The sequence below is a fragment of the Salmo salar genome, chromosome 24 (genome assembly GCF_965601325.2).
Source record: "Salmo salar chromosome 24, fSalSal1, whole genome shotgun sequence".
Lineage (NCBI taxonomy): Eukaryota > Metazoa > Chordata > Actinopteri > Salmoniformes > Salmonidae > Salmo > Salmo salar.
In genome coordinates, this window is record NC_138314.1 from 13,998,149 (window position 1) to 14,019,690 (window position 21,542).

Sequence of the window (21,542 nt, forward strand, 5' to 3'; positions counted from 1 at the left end):
GCGAAGGGAGAGGGGGGTAGCTATTCCACTTGATTAATAACACTAATCAAATTATACAGTGTTCCACTGTGCCCTGAAATCTGGGGCCATAATGTGTTCTAATGGCGAGGTTCATGGAGCTAAACTTCAGGAGGGAAACACCTTGCCACTGCACCTGACTGCTGCACATCTTAATGAAGGCAGTAAAAACCCCATTTCCAGCAGCCATGCCCACAATGAAAGAAGAGATTGTACTGTAGTACTGCGCCCTGGCTCCATAGTGTAGCAAAAATGGAAGACTCTAACAAAAGACTGAGCAAGAGAGAGAGAGAGGGGGGGGGGGGAGTGGGGTTAAGAATATGGGGGCAATAAGAGACATCTATCTGAGGGGATTTAAAGGAGAGAGCCGCACCAGATATAAGTGGATGTGGTGGCAGAGGGATTGGTGGTCCTTCTAAATGATTTATTTTGGGCGAGAAGTCCGCCTTTGACACGCACAATCTCCTGCCTGCTTAGGGATAAGCCGGCCTGCTTTGCTACGACTGTTATCCTTAAAGGGGTCTGACAACAGCCACATTTCATGACTATTTTACGACTGATGTGCCCAACCACAGCCTCCATCCATCCAGGCCTCCCTCTATTCATCAACACACACCCTGTCTGTACAGCTCCTGGTAACCCCTGCTTCAGAAACAGAAACAACAGCCATTGGTCAACTAGACTAAAAGGTGGGCCGGATGCTGGATACTGCAAGTGGGAGGTGGGGGTGAGAGAGTTATTTAACAATGATAGAACAAAGGAATAGGGCTAAGGCCTTCTTCTAAGGCTGTCTTCTAACCTCTGAATCTACTTGTAAGCTGAGTGGAACACAGCAACGCTGCTATGCGTGGTTTCATTTATCCCGTCTCTAGACACGTAGTCAGCAAAAAAAGAGAAACATTACGGTTGGGATTAAATCAGGTAAATTACACACGATGCAAACAATCAGATCAGCTGTAATGTCTCAATAAAAGCAAACATTATTTTAGTCTTTAGGCGGATTTCATGTCGGAAATAAAACTAACAAACCTGAGAAAACACAGATTGTTACTGTTATTATTATCATAATTACATCTCGTGTGGTTTTTTTTGGGACGTGCGAGCAGGCAGCCTCAATCAGGATGAAATGCCGTTTTAATTTGACGGAGCTTCCTGTTTTGACTGGCTCCGTTTCTATTTCCACACAAACAGTTTGGCAGTCGCTGTGCAGAAAACTCAATCAGGCCGAATTACATGTCTATCAGATCAAAATGTAATTGATTTGAAAGGCGACATGATATATAACTACATGACAGTGAAGGCACAGTGGGAGTCTCCGTAGGGATCAGCCTATGGGGAACTAATTAACGCTAGCTAGGTTCTGAATTATTGAGTACTAAACTAAAGCAGTGACATTGAGGAATAGGAATCCACCATAACAACTTCTTAAGTGTTTGTCTCAACTTACAGCGGGGCAACCCAAGACGTCTGTGGGCCCGCCCGCACATCAATATTACAGTGAGTGATGTTGTAATGGTCCATAATTGAAAGGGTTCATAAAGGTGGGGTCAGGTCAGAGCGTACATACAAGTCATCCTATCTCTCTCTCTCTCTCTCTCTCTCTCTCTCTCTCTCTCTCTCTCTCTCTCTCTGTGTAACACTTCAGACACATCATCCTATCTCTCTCTCTCTCTCTCTCTCTCTGTAAGACTTCAGACACATCATCCTATCTCTCTCTCTCTGTAACGCTTCAGACACAACATCCTCTCTCTCTCTCTCTGTAATGCTTCAGACACATCTTCCTATCTCTCTCTCTCTGTAACACTTCAGACACATCATCCTATCTCTCTCTCTCTGTAACGCTTCAGACACAACATCCTCTCTCTCTCTCTCTCTGTAATGCTTCAGACACATCATCCTATCTCTATCTCTCTCTGTAACGCTTCAGACACAACATCCTCTCTCTCTCTCTCTCTGTAATGCTTCAGACACATCATCCTATCTCTCTCTCTCTGTAACGCTTCAGACACATCATCCTATCTCTCTCTCTCTGTAACGCTTCAGACACAACATCCTCTCTCTCTCTCTGTAACGCTTCAGACACAACATCCTATCTCTCTCTCTCTGTAACACTTCAGACACATCATCCTATCTCTCTCTCTCTGTAACGCTTCAGACACAACATCCTCTCTCTCTCTCTCTCTGTAATGCTTCAGACACATCATCCTATCTCTATCTCTCTCTGTAAGACTTCAGACACAACATCCTCTCTCTCTCTCTGTAACGCTTCAGACACATCATCCTATCTCTCTCTCTCTGTAAGACTTCAGACACAACATCCTCTCTCTCTCTCTCTCTCTGTAACGCTTCAGACACATCATCCTCTCTCTCTCTCTCTCTGTAAGACTTCAGACACAACATCCTCTCTCTCTCTCTCTGTAACGCTTCAGACACATCATCCTATCTCTCTCTCTCTGTAACGCTTCAGACACAACATCCTATCTCTCTCTCTCTCTCTCTCTCTGTGTAACGCTTCAGACACATCATCCTATCTCTCTCTCTCTCTCTGTAAGACTTCAGACACATCATCCTATCTCTCTCTCTCTCTCTCTGTAAGACTTCAGACACATCATCCTATCTCTCTCTCTCTCTCTAAGACTTCAGACACATCATCCTATCTCTCTCTCTCTCTCTCTGTAACACTTCAGACACATCATCCTATCTCTCCCTCATACAAGTCATCCTCTCTCTCTCTCTCTCTCTCTCTCTCTCTCTCTCTCTCTGTAACGCTTCATACACGTCATCCTATCTCTTTCTCTCGTCTCTGTAATGCATGTTATAAAGTTGGGGTCAGTGCGTACGGATCTTATTTAACATTCTTGTTTCTGTTCGCATGTCATGAAGGTAGGGTCAGTGCATACTTACACATCATACTGTCTCTCTTGTCTCTGAAACCCTACTCCTGTGCAGTGATGTCACATCATATCTCTATGTTGTTCTAGTAGGCAAACCACCACTAAGAGACCGGAGTGAAAAGGTTAGCAGTTAGCTAGCATTAGCCCCAGTAGCAGCACACCACATACTGTGCCTAGTATGAGAGCTTTATCTCTGTCTCTGTATGCGCTACTACTAAAGTAGACACAAAGAGCTAAAATGAGACAGTAGCAGGCATTCTCTGCTCTGGGGGACACAGTATGCTCTCTCTCTTTCCCTCTCTCTCTCTGAAACCCAGCATGTCACCCTGACCCTGACCACGAAGCCCACAGGGCCTCCCTGAACCTTAAGCTTGCAGCAGGGGCCCTGTGGAGAAGATAAAGATATAAGCCAGCACAGCGCTGTACGGTGTGGTGTGGTGGGGCCTCCACATCCCTGAGGTGCCCAGTGGCTGTCTACTCCCCCTGAGAGACTGGAAGAGCCGTTCTCTCTCTCTCTCTCTCTCTCTCTCTCTCTTTCTTTCTGTCTCTCTCTCTCTCTCTCTCTTTCTGTCTCTCTCTTTCTGTCTCTCTCTCTCTCTCTCTTTCTGTCGCTCTCTTTCTGTCTCTCAATTTCCCCTTCTACTAGCTTACCCAGAAAATGAGAACTCAATTAATTCCGGGGAAATGAGGGCGAAGGAGGAGGCGGCCCTGGAGCCCTGAGAGAGAGAGTGAAAGAGAGTGAGACAGAGAGAGAGAGAGAGAGACAGAGAGAGAGACAGAGAGAGAGAGAGAGAGCACAGTGGAACTCCCTGTCGATTCTGTGGCCTGGTTAAGGCAAACACAGGCAGAGCTGTGACTGGGTGCATAGGGGAGCAGAGGAGTGAGGTGTGCATTAAGTCTTTATTAAGTTAATCCTGTCTACAGTTCAAACATGGCTGATGAAAGTCCCTCATTAAAGAGCCAAGTGGAGTGAAGGGGGGCTATGTACACGAACCAGTCACAATGGGACAGACAGACAGACAGACTGGCAGGCAGGCAGAGGCAGAGAGAAAGAGAGAGAGAGAGTGAGAGTGTGAGAGAGAGAGAAGGCGGAGCATGAACTCAAAGCCCTGAGATGTAATTAAAACAAAGCTGACACTCAATACCACTCAATACTTGGACATAAAGAGCCTTCAGAAAGTATTCACACCCCTTGACTTTTTCTACATTTGTTAATAATTTCAGGAAACTAGGCGCATGTCACTACTTCACAGGAGAGGCAGTTTTATGGCAGAAATGCATTCTGGAGCATGTGAACTTTCATGTGCCTTAATAACAAATGTGTATGCCATCTGCAAATATGAATAAAATTGTTAAATTATGAGCCTAGTTGGTTTAGCCACGGAAAAAAACAGGAACCTTCCCGCTAGCCATGATTGGCTGAGATAATGAATGGGCTGGACATGCCGAGAGACTAATTTGGATTGGTCTGCCATGTAGCGCGCTTCTGGCTATAACCTGAGCTTATTATGTGTAGATCATCCTTTCTACTGAAGCTTTTTTGAAAGATATAATGAAGAACGGCAAAAGTTATAGCATTTATTTCACATGACCCATCAATTTAGACAAGTGTGTCTGGGTAAGAATCATCTAATTGTTATAAAATATTTGTACAATATTTATCTGGATACTTTCTATTTTTGATATTGCTACTATGCAAATATGCAAGTTTCACTGTACCATTTAACCTCTTGAGGTTACCCTAGGATAGGGGGCGCCACAGCGCATTTTGGAAAAAATTTGTGCCCATTTTCAACGGCCTACTAATCAAACTCAGAAGCTAGGATATGCATATAATTAATACCTGTGGATAGAAAACACCCTAAAGTTTCTAAAACTGTTTGAATGGTGTCTGTGAGTATAACAGAACTCATATGGCAGTCAAAACCCCGAGACCGATTGAAACAGGAAGTGGAATTCTGAATTGTGGACTCAACTTCACGTCGTTGCCTATTATTCACACCGTGAGCTATCGTTATTTGAGCACTTCCTATTGCTTCCACAAGATGTCGCCAGTCTTTACAAAGTGTTTTGAGCCTTCTACTGTCGAAACTCAGTGAATGAGACGCGTTGGAAATTGGTCACAGGGGGAGGGCCATCACCATTATGACGCCGGCGGCCCTGTCTACCCCCACCTTTGGAAACGTTTTGAAACACAATGAAATCGTCCCCCTCGAATCTTATTGGCTCTCTTGTTGAAACAGGCCCTGAAGATTTATGTTATACAACGTTTGACATGTTTGAACGAACCTAAATGGGAAAAAAAATAAATAATCCGAAACGGCTGTCCCGCGGCCGGCAGAGCTTTTGGATACAGCCTTCAAATGCGCTAACAACAGCAAGCTAATGGAACATAAAGGATGGACTTTTTCGACCGAAAATACATCTGTTGTGGACCTGGGATTCCTGGAAGTGCTTTCTGATGAAGACAACTAAAGGTAAGGGATTATTGACAATATTATACAACATTAGATGTGATATGCGATTGTTCCAAGATGGCGCCGAGCTGTATTTACTAGCTCATTTTCTGAGTATCGCATCCCCTTTTATCGCTAAGTGTGATTACCCAGTAAAGTTATTTTTAAATCTGGTATGACAGGTGCTTTCAAGAGATATTCATCTATAAATCTTAGAATGACAATATTACATTTTAAAAATGTTTTCGAATAGTAATTCAGTAAATTGTAGCACTGTTTCCCTGGATGCATTTGACAGGAAAATAGTTAGTCAACGTCAGACGCCGATGTAAAATGCTGTTTTCATATATAAATATGAACTTTATTGAACAAAAGAATGCATGCATTGTGTAACATGATGTCCTAGGTGTGTCATCTGATGAAGTTTGTAAAAGGTTAGTGCTGCATTTAGCTGTTTTTGGGTTATTTGTGATGCATGTGGTTGGTCGGAAAATGTTCATGTTGCTGCTTTTACGATGGACTCCTCTAACATAATCTAATGATTTGCTTTTCCTGTAAAACCTTTTTGAAATCGGACGACGTGGGTCGATTCAGGAGAGGTGTATCTATAAAACGATATGAGACAGTCCTATATTTGAAAAAAAATTTTTTTAATTTCGTTATGCTAATATCGCTAGGAGTTTTCCCTGGATTTTGACGACGAGACGCTGAAGAATTAAACCTCCTGTATCCTGTGTATGTGACAAATAACCTTCGATTTAATTTGATATAGTGTGTGTTCACCAGAAACGGTAATGTGAAGAACAACATGACCTGCACCAAAATCAGATTAGGATATAGGCCAAGGACTAGATAGTGTATAGCTACTACTTTCACCAATTTTAGTCTTGAAATCTTCAGTTGTTTACTACACTACCTTACTTTCTCTGTTTAGCACATGGCCTCACATGTGAATCCTTTTAAGAGATGGGTGGGGCTAAGGCTTAAGAGGGTGTGAATGAATGGGTGTAGAAAAAGAAGAGCTCTCCAGTAGGTGTACCAAAACATTTAAGTGCCATTTTCTCAAAAGTGGAGTTACAAGTTTATCAACATTCAAAGCAGAATTACTTTCCCATTGTTCCTCAACTGCAGTGTATGATATACAATATTCTAACTCTGAGTCTCTACTTTTATCCAATGTAAAAAAAACATATTTCAAATGTTGCTACATAGGATCGAATCGAGCCGGTCGGTCACATTTTGTTGTGTTACAAAGTGGGATTAAAATTGATTTAATTGTCATTTGTCGTCAACTATCTACACAAAATACCATGTAATGTCAAAGTGGAGTAAACATTTGAAGATGTGTATACAATTCATGAAAATAAAACACTAATATATCTTGATTAGATAAGTATTCAACCCCCTGAGTCAATACATGTTAGAATCACCTTTAGCAGCGATTACAGTTGAGTCTTTCTGGATAAGACACCTTAGCCAAATACATTTAAACTCAGTTTTTCACAATTCCTGACATTTAATCCTAGTAAAAATTCCCTGTCTTAGGTCAGTTAGGATCACCACTTTATTTTAAGAATGTGAAATGTCAGAATAATAGTAGAGAGAAGGATTTATTTCAGCTTTTATTTCTTTCATCACATTCCCAGTGGGTCAGACGTTTACATACACTCAATTAGTATTTGGTAGCATTGCCTTTAAATTGTTAAACTTGGGTCAAACGTTTCGGGTAGCCTTCCACAAGCTTCCCACAATAAGTTGGGTGAATTTTGTCCCATTCCTCCTGACAGAGCTGGTGTAACTGAGTCAGGTTTGTAGGCCTCCTTGCTCGCACACACTTTTCAGTTCTGCCCACACATTTTCTATAGGATTGAGTTCAGGGCTTTGTGATGGCCACTCCAATACCTTGACTTTGTTGTCCTTAAGTCATTTTGCCACAATTTTGGAAGTATGCTTGGAGTCATTGTCCATTTGGAAGACCCATTTGCGACCAAGCTTTAACTTCCTGAATGATGTCTTGAGATGTTGCTTCAATATATCCACATAATTTCCCTTCCTCATGTTGCCATCTATTTTGTGAAGTGCACCAGTCCCTCCTGCAGCAAAGCAACCCCACAACATCATGCTGCCACCCCCGTGCTTCACGGTTGGGATGGTGTTCTTCGGCGTGCAAGCTTCCCCCTTTTTCCTCCAAACATAACAATGGTCATTACGGCCGAACAGTTATATTTTTGTTTCATCAGACGAGAGGACATTTCACCAAAAAGTATGATCTTTGTCCCCATGTGCAGTTGCAAACCGTAGCCTGGCATTTTTATGGCAGTTTTGAAGCAGTGGCTTCTTCTTTGCTGAGAGGCCTTTCAGGTTATGTCGATATAGGACTCATTTTACTGTGGATATAGATACTTTTGTACCTGTTTCCTCCAGCATTTTTACAAGGTCCTTTGCTGTTGTTCTGGGATCGATTTGTACTTTTCGCACCAAAGTACGTTCATCTCTAGGAGACAGAACACGTCTCCTTACTGAGGGGTATGACGGCTGCGTGGTCCCATGGTGTTTATACTTGCGTACTATTGTCTGTACAGATGAACGTGGTACCTTCAGGCATTTGGAAAATGCTCCCAAGGATGAACCAGACTTGTGGAGGTCTACAATTTTTTTTTCTGAGGTCTTGTCTGATTTCTTTTGATTTTCCCATGATGTCAAGCAAAGAGGCACTGAGTTTAAAGGTGGGCCTTGAAATACATCCACAGGTACACCTCCAATTGACTCAAATGATGTCAATTAGCCTATCAGAAGCTTCTAAAGCCATGATAACATTTTCTGGAATTTTCCAAGCTGTTAAAAGGCACAGTCAACTTAGTGTATGTAAACTTCTGACCCACTGAAATTGTGATACAGTGAATTATAAGTGAAATAATCTGTCTGTAAACAATTGTTGGAAAAATTACTTGTGTCATGCACAATGTAGATGTTCTAACCGACTATAGTTTGTTAATAAGAAATTTGTGGAGTGGTTGAAAAATTTGTTTTAATGACTCCAACCTAAGTGTATTTAACCTTCCCACTTCAACTGTAGCTGTTTTAAAGTCAACATTGGCCTCATGGTGAAATCCCTGTGTGGGTTCCTTCCTCTGCCTTTATCTCTGTAGTGACTGGGTATATTGATACACCATCCAAAGTGTAATAATAACTTCACCATGCTCAACATGATACTCAATGTCAGGTGCCCTTCTTTGCGAGGCATTGGAAAATCTCCCTGCTCGACGGAGGGACCTTACAGATAATTGTGTGTGTGTGGGGTACAGAGATGAGGTAGTCATTCAAAACTCGTGTTAAACACCATTGTTGCACACAGAGTGAATCCATGCAACTTATTATGTGAATTGTTATGTACATTTTCACTCCTGAACTAATTTAGGCTGGCCATAACAAAGGGGTCAAATACTTATTGACTCAAAACATTTTAGCTTTTCATTTTTTATTAATTTGTAAAATTGGACATGATGGGGTATTGTGTCTAGGCCAGTGACAAAAACATCTAAATGTTATCGATTTTAAATTCAAGCTGTAACACAACTAAATGTAGAAAAAGTCAAGGGGTGTGAATACTTACTGAAGGCACTGTTCATTGCTCAATAATTGGACAATATGTATCTCTCATGTGGATTTGAGCTCTGTTCATACATAACCTTTCTGTGACTGAATGCATTCCAACTGTCAAGCATAATCCTACTGCCTAGAGGCACAAAGGCTGATATAATCTAAACAAACAAACGATATTCTTTCCAAATGCTTTGTTATATAATATGCCGTAGCTTCAGTACGTAAGAGGTAATCTCCCTATAAGTGATAAGGGTGAAAATGGTTTGTGTGTGTGTGTGTGTGTGTGTGTGTGTGTGTGTGTGTGTGTGTGTGTGTGTGTGTGTGTGTGTGTGTGTGTGCGAGCATGCGTGCATGTGTGTGTGTGACCCTTAGCTCATAATGACCTCACCTCATGTCTCCCAAACGGGTGCTCGTCTCTTTTTAAAGAAGTGAACTGCAAAGAAGAGACAACAGTCATTAATCGGGATGGGTCTGTCCACCGCCACCCTGCTTGCCTGCTGCTATATTAAGATCTGGTGCACAACCCGCCTGGTGTACGTCAGCTCTTTTTCTGCTGGCCTTGCAGAAAGTTAGCCTAGCAGCTGGCAGAGGAGTAGCTGTTGCCAGAGGGTGTCACCAGGTTTGAGGTCACAAAAACACAGTGACACTGAGAGGCAGGAATGTGACAGGATGTTCAATCTTATCAGCCTCCTCCACTTACACTAGGCTATTTGATGGTGGGCCTGTGTGGCTCAATTGGTAAGTGTGTTGCCCTAGTAACGCCAGTGTCATGGGTTCAATGCCTGTTAGGATCATATATACAAAAATGTATGCACTCAGTGTTCTAAGCCACTTCGGATAAAAGGTTGGTTAGGCTATGCTACGTTTGCAAACTACGAACAAGGCTGGACAGCGTGAATAACTCCAACTGAACATAAACCGTTTTCTCCGACATTGGGGATATTTTTCTATGTGTGCTTTGTTTTCAGTTACAGTTTAATATCGAGCCCCGAGGAAAAGGAAGTGAGACACAAATTGACCCATTTAAAAAAAAAAAAAAACCTTGTAAAGATCAAACAGCATCTACAGAGGGTTTATAAGCGTAAACCACTTCAGTTCATCAGAGAGACAATCTTTCGGCACTCAGAGGTATTTCCTGACGTACATTACGGCTTCATTGCTTTCTATTACTCTACCTTAAGTTCCCATTTACCCCCACACCGCTTCCCGCCAACCCTGATCCCCCATCCCACCCCCTAAGGCAAACCTAGTAAAACAGGCCAGCCTGACAGATCCAAATGTTCATATGATAAATAACACGTATGCTAAGAGCCACGGGGGGATTGTAGCCAACGTGTTTCCAAGAAAATCAGTCTGCCACCAGTACTTAAAGTGATTGAATAGCCTGTAAACAGAAGCTGCAGGCTTTCTTGTTCCTGTCTGGGAGATACTAATAAGGTTGTGCTTCGAGCAAACTAGCTAAGGAAGGAGGAGGAAAAAGAAATAAGTGAAGTTCATGAACTGAGCAGTAACTGCAATAGCTTTTAAAAAATACCTCTGAAATCTGCCTTATCCGTGAACCGAAACTCCAGACTGAGAATAACCACAAGACCAAAGAGCGTCAAGCGTCGAGCCAGTCATAAGACACCCCGGGTCAATGGATGATAGTGTTCCTCACATTACCCAAATTAAAATGAGATCTGTCTTTAACAGTCTAATAACAAGCCATATGAGGATCGTTTCCCTCCCTCTATCTCTTCCACCCGTTCCACTTCTGAAGAGAATAAATTCTCCTTTGTTCACATTTCGTGTAAAGACCTCTTTGCTCTCATGCCAACATCTTCTCCCTATCTGTAAAATCCATCACAGTCAAAGTTCATTTTCTTTGGCAGATTAGCCGCGGGAGCCACGGTATATCCAATTGAGAAAGTGTGGAGGTTGCAGATAGGGCTTGTTAATGTCGCAGGCGACATTAGACGTGAGATCAGCGTGAACATTAATCAAGCACACAATTTAGTCGTTAAGCTGAAAGAAGGCCTTTGTGGTCACCTCCATGTGTCAGCTGACAGTGATACTGTAGACTCAGGATATTACACCAATAACAACACCCAAAACAGCACACAACTCTAACATCCGTAGATACCCTGAATATAAGCGAGGTGGGCTTTCAATGAAGATAAGCATGTTGCTTTTTACCACAAGACAGACAGACAGTGGTTAAACAGGTTTGTCATTTAGTGGGAAATGTATCCGTCGACTCTAGAATGTTGTCCTTGATGAACTCTGTTGTACTTGACGAACCCTGTACTAAGTATCTGACAACAGCCTTTTTTAGTGTTTGCTCAGTTTACAAAACACAGCAAGTCTATCAAACCTAACAGACGTGTTAAATACTCAAGTATAGAGACAGGCAAGCAAGCAGGCTCTTTAGCGTCTGTAACCTCAACTTTTGTGTGGCCGAGGTTTTCTGCAGCAAACAGTACTAACTGTAACAGGATGCGGGGAAGAAATAAAGCGCAAAGTAAAAGTTCAAACCCCTGAATGTAACAGCGGGCTGTTTCACTTATGGTGAGTCATAGTGATACTTGAGTACAACCCACAGTGTATGTGCTATTTGTGAAAAACACAACAAGTGAGATATTAGTTGCTAATGTGAGAATTAGCGAGGGTGAGCCAGACTACAGACCAACCTAATAGCAGCATGGACTGCCTCTGCCCTGACCTGCTAGCCTAGCAAAATCAAGATAAGAAACAAGAGACAAGGCAGTCATTTAGTTTTGTTTGTCCTCTCTGGCCTCCTTTAGTTCAGTGAAGCCTAAACCACATTAGGGCCTTAATCCCCAGAAGAGAAGAGGAGATGCTGTTGCAGTAGCAGACTGATAGATAAGGATAAAGCAGCAGGTGAACGGAACCTTTGTGATGGACCAGACCACAGAGGAAGCTAGGCCCAGACTTGGCCTTGTGTTACACTGCTAATTTGATGTCCGTTACCCCCACTGACAGCACTCGGCTTCAGAGGCAGGCAGCATCCTCTTACTTCCCTCTGGTCACCTTAGAATAACAAGGTTCGCTGCATCAACAGAATAGATTAAATTGAGCAGAATTGAACACAGTTAATTGGCTTTGGTTTTTGGCCGCCTGTGGGAGACTCCAGGAATAGATGACAGCCCTGTTGGAGCCAGAGTATCAGTTGACTCTGACTAATTATTCAAAAGGTTTGTTGTGATTGGTTGTTGCTAGGGTTCAGGTCAGGGGTGGAGCTACACAGTATTTACTACTTCAATTTAAAAGGGAAGTGGCACTACTACACTACTGTGTGTATGTGGGAAATGTAACAAACCTAAAGTGTGCTTAAACTACATACTACTGTAAATGAGTTTTTCAGTGTGTGATACAGGCGTATCAGCGGCTATACATCTCCAATTACAGGTTGTATTGAATGTGGTAGAACGGTAAACACCACCACCGACCGTGTCAGGAGAAATCATGCGTGGCTGAGAGGAAGAAGAGTACATAGCAGGACTCCTTTAATAATTGTACCCTCCATTTATTCACCACCACAGGCATGCGTCAACTTGAAATGTGTAATTACAGTAATTGTGAGCCGGGCGAATGGGCCTCCAATACACCCTTCACCGTTACGTTGAAAATACACAGCGTGCCATACAGGATGAGACCACCAAAAGCATACTTAGGGGGAGGCCTCAATTTGTGAGCTCTACAATAAGAGACGGTGGAGAGCTGCGGAAATGTCTAGGTACCTGTCATAAGAGAACCATCAATTCTAAAATTCTTTCACTGTGGCAGAGACCTAATAAAAACGTTGTATTGCCAATGGCTTACTGGGTTAGATAAAGCATGGTGCTGGCAATACCAGGGTTGCGGGTTTGATTCCCGCATTGGCCACATATACTGTACTGTATATCAAAGTTGCTTTGGATAACAGTGTTTGCTAAATTACCATATATAATTCATTCCCATACAGAGAATACATAAAATATCTACACTAGAGTGTGCATGATATTCTTACGGAAGCCCTGAAGCCCAAGGCAAAAATAAATAACGCATACCCTTGGAATTATCTCGTTCGAACAACTTAGTATCTCATTGAAATTACTTAGTGTCTCGTTTGAAATACTTATAAAAAAGTATTAGGCCTACTAGCTGCCTAATACTATAAAAAAGTATTAGGCCTACCGGCCTACTAGCTGCCACCGATCTCCTTTTCTTTTACTTTTGGTGATGTCTGTTTTAGGTTAGCACCTGTTTTGTGTTTGTTCATTAGTGGGGGTATTTAGTCTGTCTGTTTTTGGTTTGGGGTTGTGCGGGATTATTTTGTGTCATCTTATTGTAGGTTGGGGATTTGATTTTCCTCTGCCGTTCTGTGTTTAGGCATTAGGGTTTGCTGGGCTGCGTCCCGACTCATTTAGGGTTCTTACCTTTCACTTGAGTTTTGTACCCTGTTCTACGGCACTTTTGGACTTTGTTCATTAAACGTGTTTATCATGTACCTTAGTCTCCTGCGCCTGACTTCACCCCTCCTGCATGTTGGAGTCGCTTTGACAGTACCGCTCCAGTTTGAAATGATTTATACCCTTTTTTTTATAAAAAAGAAGCTGATACTGGCCTTTATTATTTACAATTTATTTAGGACATTTAGAGAATAAAGCCAGGGGGGATCATTTAGCTATGTGATTTGTAATTTTAGGACCCCTTAAGGAATATATAAAATATATACTGCTCAAAAAAATGAAGGGAACACTTAAACAACACATCCTAGATCTGAATGAAAGAAATAATCTTATTAAATACTTTTTTCTTTACATAGTTGAATGTGCTGACAACAAAATCACACAAAAATAATCAATGGAAATCCAATTTATCAACCCATGGAGGTCTGGATTTGGAGTCACACTCAAAATTAAAGTGGAAAACCACACTACAGGCTGATCCAACTTTGATGTAATGTCCTTAAAACAAGTCAAAATGCGGCTCAGTAGTGTGTGTGGCCTCCACGTGCCTGTATGACCTCCCTACAACGCCTGGGCATGCTCCTGATGTGGTGGCGGATGGTCTCCTGAGGGATCTCCTCCCAGACCTGGACTAAAGCATCCGCCAACTCCTGGACAGTCTGTGGTGCAACGTGGCGTTGGTGGATGGAGCGAGACATGATGTCCCAGATGTGCTCAATTGGATTCAGGTCTGGGGAACGGGCAGGCCAGTCCATAGCATCAATGCCTTCCTCTTGCAGGAACTGCTGACACACTCCAGCCACATGAGGTCTAGCATTGTCTTGCATTAGGAGGAACCCAGGGCCAACCGCACCAGCATATGGTCTCACAAGGGGTCTGAGGATCTCATCTCGGTACCTGATGGCAGTCAGGCTAACTCTGGCGAGCACATGGAGGGCTGTGCGGCCCCCCAAAGAAATGCCACCACACACCATGACTGACCCACCGCCAAACCGGTCATGCTGGAGGATGTTGCAGGCAGCAGAACGTTCTCCATGGCATCTCCAGACTCTGTCACGCCTGTCACGTGCTCAGTGTGAACCTGCTTTCATCTGTGAAGAGCACAGGGCGCCAGTGGCGAATTTGCCAATCTTGGTGTTCTCTGGCAAATGCCAAACGTCCTGCACGGTGTTGGGCTGTAAGCACAATCCCCACCTGTGGACGTCGGTCCCTCATACCACCCTCATGGAGTCTGTTTCTGACCGTTTGAGCAGACACATGCACATTTGTGGCCTGCTGGAGGTCATTTTGCAGGGCTCTGGCAGTGCTCCTCCTGCTCCTCCTTGCACAAAGGCGGAGGTAGCGGTCCTGCTGCTGGGTTGTTGCCCTCCTACGGCCTCCTCCACGTCTCCTGATGTACTGGCCTGTCTCCTGGTAGTGCCTCCATGCTCTGGACACTACGCTGACAGACACAGCAAACCTTCTTGCCACAGCTCGCATTGATGTGCCATCCTGGATGAGCTGCACTACCTGAGCCACTTGTGTGGGTTGTAGACTCCGTCTCATGCTACCACTAGAGTGAAAGCACCGCCAGCATTCAAAAGTGACCAAAACATCAGCCAGGAAGCATAGGAACTGAGAAGTGGTCTGTGGTCCCCACCTGCAGAACCACTCCTTTATTGGGGGTGTCTTGCTAATTGCCTATAATTTCCACCTGTTGTCTATTCCATTTGCACAACAGCATGTGAAATTTATTGTCAATCAGTGTTGCTTCCTAAGTGGACAGTTTGATTTCACAGAAGTGTGATTGACTTGGAGTTACATTGTGTTGTTTAAGTGTTCCCTTTATTTATTTGAGCAGTGTATATACAGTTGAAGTCGGAAGTTTACATACACTTAGGTTGGAGTCATTAAAACTCGTTTTTCAAACACTCCATAAATTTCTTGTTAACAAACTATAGTTTTGGCAAGTCGGTTAGGACATCTACTTTGTGCATGACACAAGTAATTTTTCCAACAATTGTTTACAGACAGATTATTTCACTTATAATTCACTGTATCACAATCCAGTGGGTCAGAAGTTTACATACACTAACCTGGCTGTGCCTTTAAACAACTTGGAAAATTCCAGAAAATTATTTCATGGCTTTATAAGCTTCTGATAGGCTAATTGACATCATTTGAGAGTACCTGTGGATGTATTTCAAGGCCTACCTTCAAACTCAGTGCCTCGTTGTTTGACATTATGGTAAAATCAAAGAAAATCAGCCAAGACCTCCACAAGTCTGGTTCATCCTTGGAAGCAATTTCCAAATGCCTGAAGGTACCACGTTCATCTGTACAAACAATAATATGCAAGTATAAACACCATAGGACCACACAGCCTTCATACCGCTCAGGAAGGAGATGCGTTCTGTCTCCTAGAGATGAACGTACTTTGGTGCGAAAAGTGCAAATCAATCCCAGAACAACAGCAAAGGACCTTGTGAAGATGCTGGAGGAAACAGGTACAAAAGTATCTATATCCACAGTAAAATGAGTCCTATATCGAAATAACCTGAAAGGCCGCTCAGCAAGGAAGAAGCCACTGCTCCAAAATCGCCATTAAAAAAGCCAGACTACGGTTTGCAACTGCACATGGGGACAAAGATCGTACTTTTTGGAGAAATGTCCTCTGGTCTGTTGAAACAAAAATAGAACCGATTGGCCATAATGGCCATCGTTATGTTTGGAGGAAAAAGGGGGGAGGCTTGAAAGCCGAAGAACACCATCCCAACCGTGAAGCATAGGGGTGGCAGCATCATGCTCTGGGGGTGCTTTGCTGCAGGAGGGACTGGTGCACTTCACAAAATAGATGGCAACATGAGGAAGGACAATTATGTGGATATATTGAAGCAACATCTCAAGACATCATTCAGGAAGTTAAAGCTTGGTCGCAAATGGGTCTTCCAAATGGACAATGACCCCAAGCATACTTCCAAAGTTGTGGCAAAATGGCTTAAGGACAACAAAGTCAAGGTACTGGAGTGGCCATCACAAAGCCCTGACCTCAACCCTATAGAACATTTGTAGGCAGAACTGAAAAAGCGTGTGCGAGCAAGGAGGCCTACAAACCTGACTCAGTTACACCAGCTCTGTCAGGAGGAATGGAGGAATGTAAACGTCTGACTCACTGGGAATGTGATGAAAGAAATAAAAGCTGAAATAAATCCTTCTCTCTACTATTATTCTGTGTGGAAGGACCACCAGAGGGCAGGCTGGGCTCATAGATAGTAGCCCAACAAGGCATGTGAGACAAGGTAACCAGAGTCAATTAAGCACAGCTGACGGTACTAATGAGATATTCTCTTTCCCCTACAAGAGAGAGGATGGAACCAGCAAGAAGGGAGGAAGATAAACTATCTCTGGAGAATGGCTACGGAGAGAGAGGTGCTATCCAAGAAGATTCATTAAGACGGTGACGAATATGTGATTGTTGTTATAATTTGAAGATAACCGTAATGTGATCCTGTGTCATCTAAAGAAGACGTATGTTGTCCCTTTGGAGATTCTCATTGACTGTGTTGGAGTGTTTGTAGTGTCAGAAATCCCTCAATAGAGAACTGTGTTGAATCAAGAAAACCTACTCTGGACTCGTTTATTCCACCTTTCCACTTTAGAGTGACACCAAATGACTTGGTCCGCTCACATCTGACATTTCACATTCTTAAAATAAAGTGGTGATCCTAACTGACTTAAGACAGGGAATTTTTACTAGGATTAAATGTCAGAAATTGTGAAAAACTGAGTTTAAATGTATTTGGCTAAGGTGTATGTAAACTTCCGACTGTATATATATTTATATTTGATACAACATTGAATTTCGCCTTACTGCTATTAGCCCATAGAAACACATTGAATAACAGCTTCATATATGAATAAACAGATAGTCCCCCCCAAAAAATCTGAAGGAAGTTTGTTCTGAAGTGTCTGTTCTATATCTGAGAGATATAAGAAAGGAGCACATGTGTATATATATATATATTTTTTTACATGTATCTAACTGCTTATTTTAGGCATAAAACTATCTCCATATACAGTATAGTTCCATACATGTTTTAAACTGGTACCGGCTACCTTAAAACTAGTGTTGTGAGGCTTGTGGGCATCCTAGAGCAAAACAACTGTCAAGAGAAACTCTACTTTCCATAGAGGGTCATATTAGTGTGTAGCCCAAACTGTTCGGAAGCTTTAGACAGAAGTTGGCAGATCGGCTGTACCGACTTCAGACGAGACCTGTGACGCTTGTGGTGGTCGTAGAGCAAAACGGAGAACAGCATCATGTTGATGAGTCTCATCTTTCCACAGAGGGGACACTACAGACATTTTCGTGAGAAAAACGATTTTCAGGATGTGTCATGGTCTGACAAACTTCAGAGCGGAATTGGAGCGGGAGAGAAGGCCGACACCATCTGCTCGAATTAAGCTCTGCTCCTCGCTCAACACTCACTTACTTACATGCTCTGGCATTCAAAAGCAGCCCTGCTTTAGGCTGTCAAAGAACTGTCAATGAATAATCATATCAATGGATTGAACCAGTGAGTGAATGGCTGACTAGACCAGTACACGGTCTGACAAGATGCATAACAAATGAGGCCTAATTAGGCAAAAGAACAATTACGTTTTGTTTTACTAAGTAGTTAAAACGAGATACTAAGTCGTTCGAACAAGATACTAAGTCGTTCAAATGAGATCCTTCCAAGAGTCTATGTTATTTGAAAAAATGTTTTGCCTTGGGCTCCAGGGCTTCCATATATTCTCAACAAAAAGACTGAGTTGAACCACATCCCCAACCTACACTACCCCTAACAAATCCAGACAGATACACATAAACGGCAAATGTGTACCCACAAGTACCACTATAGAAGAAAAACCCACTTACAAGCCAGCCTTGCAATTAGCGGGTAGAGAGGAGGAACGACAGATCTGTTACAGTTGTTGAATGTTAATTACAGCATTTCACGGTGGTGAGGAGATAACGAGTTACTGTGAGAGAGAGAGAGAGGCGCGTTGCCGCGTGCGTTCTTTAACGAGGAGCAGTGTTTTTTTTATGAAACTTGAGATCAAGGACAATGAAGCGTTACTGGGCCTGTCAGTGAGCAGCGCCTTCCAGCGCTTTGCCCCCTCCCTTTGTCCTAACGAAGGCAGACATTCATTTCTCGCTCTTTAAGAACTCATCCTAATACTATAGATGGGAGCAATTAGGCATACCCAGCTCTGCTCTGTCTGGACAACATCAACAGCAACAGCACAGAAAACTGGTGAGAATTAGAAGAACTCAATCGATAGTGTGTAAGGAGGAAAAAAATACATTGTTTTCTATACTGTCATAGTTTTGAACTTTTTGCACATTTCCCCCCCAAAAATGTTAGATGTAAGACACATCAGCGCTAACAAAAAATGTCTCTAAAAACCCAACCCTCAACTCCTACTCTCATGTCCCCATGACCACTAAGCAGAACGTATACAAATCCAGGGTCATGTTACAGATAATACTTTGTGAGGGGGGCAAAGCATGTGTGAATTAATGTCCGTTCCTGCCTGTCTTAGCGACAGGATAATAGGGCTTGGTAAAATCCCAGCCAGGGTTAATAGTCATGTTATTAGGCACAGTTCTGGAACCTGGGCTAATGGAACTTACCACTAATTTGAGCACTAATGCCAGGGACGGTCGCTTAAGATGATGCATACCTCGTGATTTAGGGAAATCCCCAGAGACATACTTTAAAGTTCCACCGTTACATTTGTACATTTTTTGTAATTTAGCAGACGCTCTTATCCAGAGCGACTTACAGGAGCAATTAGGGTTGAGGGCCTTGCTCAAGGGCAGATTTTTCACCTAGTCGGCTCGGGGATACTAACCAGCGACCTTTCAGTTACTGGCCCAATGCTCTTAACTGCTAAGATACCTGCCACCCTACCATTGACCCAGACAGACCCCCTTTGAACTGGAGAGACACAGGACTGCTGGGATTTATGTGGTGTTTATCTAGCTACTACCATAGGTAGGCTAGGCTACACTCCTACACTCCCCAGGGCTTTTTCAACAGCGTACACTGGTTTTATAGACAATGACATCAGTTACAGAGGCTGACTGGGGCACATGGGGCCGGCTCAGTGGTGATATTAGGTCGAATAGACATGCTGAATCATTTAAGCTGAGGCTGTTTTCAACCATCCTTTTCTACTATTTGAGACAAGAATGTGCCCAAAATGTCTGCGTCTTAACGTTCATGTAGCTCAGTGGAGGCTGCTGAGGGGAGGACGGCTCATAACAATGGCTGGAACGGAGTAAATGGAATGGCATCAAACACATGGAAACCATGTGTTTGATGCCATTTGATAACATTGCACTTATTCCACTCCAGCCATTACCACGAGCCCGTCCTCCACAATTAAGGTGCCACCTGGACTTTAATCTGGGAAAGAACCAACTGAAATGTTCCTACTGGATCATTAAGTCCACTGATTAAAGTTAAATGATCAACTGAGCAAACTAACTATGGTGGAATCTGATTTGATTTTAGACCCAAATGTGTGTTTTGTCAACCTGCCTATCATGATGTGAATAGCACTATCTTCCGGATGTATAAAGAGTAATATAGAGATGATAGCAGGTAGCCTAGAGGTTAAGAGCATTGGGACAGTAACCGAAAGGTCGCTAGTTTGAATCCCGAGCCGACTAGATGTAAAATCGGTTGAAGTGCCATTGATCCTACCTTTAAACCGCTCTGGATAAGAGTGTCTGCTAAATGTGTAAATGTAACCATGAATATTCTTAAAACTAAGCAGAGAAAGAGCGAGAGGACTGGGATGTTGTTCAGATGTCAATAAAAACAAGTGTTAACCTGATTAGCTAAAATGTTAAGAGGCAGGCTAATCCTTGCCCAGATCCAACAACGATCCATCCGGCCCCAGAATACTAATACCCAGGATGCACCATTAATTCACAGAGGGTTGAGTGGGGGTCTGGTTGGGAGGAGGGAGGGATTTAGTGAGAGCACTATAATAGTAGTGCTAAGCCTCTCAGAGTTAGGCCCGTATCCATCAGTACTAGGCTACATACAGGAAGATAGAAGAATGAGAGCTGTTCTCTGAGAGGGCTCCTGTCTTTAAGTGGTCCTTTCATCCCTTTGACCACCTCTTTTTGACTGTAACACGAGGAGCATTCTCTATGAAGAGAGCAATAACTCCCACTTTGATGTTCCATCTAATGGTAGCCTACACTGGATCGTGTTCTAGTACTCTCTCCACTCACTCTGTGTATCAAAGTATACCATTTTTTGTTGTTAGCTATCAACAATGGCATAAAACATTCTGTTCTTTTGTACCAAATGGAGTATACAACAGACAAGCAATGCTTGCCATGCTTCAAATGTTTACAGTATGTGTGGCTGAGGGGCGCCATGTTAGCTGCATTCATCAAGCAGGCTTTTATCCGGACTGACCATCCGCACCACAGTTCAGCTCTGTTTCTATCAGCCTATCAGCTCACTGCTATCAGCACAGTAGCAGTCCCTTGCAATCAAGTGTGTCATTATGTGATGATTGGATCTGAATAAACCACATCATGGGTTATTATCACCGTCCTTCCTTCCAAGTAGATCAGCTGAGCAGTTTGCTGTCATTCTTGGAAGCAAATTAGGCAGAACTTCGTAGAATAGAAGGTCCTCTTGTCCTCCATCGATGAAGAGCTATTTCAAAGAACTAAGGAATAGATGTGTCTCAGACAATGTCACGCTCTGGCCATAGAGAGGGTTTTGTTCTCTATTTTGGTTAGGCCAGGGTGTGGCTAGGGTGGGAATTCTATGTCCTTTTTTCTAGGTTTTGGTATTTCTTTGTTTTGGCCGGGTATGGTTCTCAATCAGGGACAGCTGTCAATCGTTGTCTCTGATTGGGAACCATACTTAGGTAGCCTTTTCCCACAGGGTTGGGGTGGGTAGTTGTTTTCTGTTTGGTGTGTTCACCTAACAGAGCTGTTGCGTTTTGTTCCACTTTGTTTTTTTGTTTCAGTGTTCAAGTTATAATAAACATCATGAACACGTACCACGCTGCGCTTTGGTCTACTCCTTCTTCCACAGACGACCGTTACAGACAAGCAC

General features: G+C 42.9%; 1 protein-coding gene across 8 annotated transcripts in view; it reads right to left on the bottom strand.

Moving 5' to 3' along the window:
* The window catches only part of LOC106585083 (autism susceptibility gene 2 protein), a 385,999-nt gene that overhangs the window by 148,738 nt on the left and 215,719 nt on the right, over positions 1-21,542 (bottom strand). For 7 of the 8 annotated variants that reach the window (XM_082968508.1, XM_014170870.3, XM_014170871.3 and 4 more), the window contains exon 5: positions 9,360-9,404. The exons of the other annotated variant lie outside the window; for it this stretch is intronic. In XM_082968508.1, coding sequence (XP_082824634.1) covers positions 9,360-9,404 — 45 coding nt within the window. The remainder of the gene's footprint in view (positions 1-9,359; positions 9,405-21,542) is intronic. 8 annotated transcript variants of the gene reach the window in all.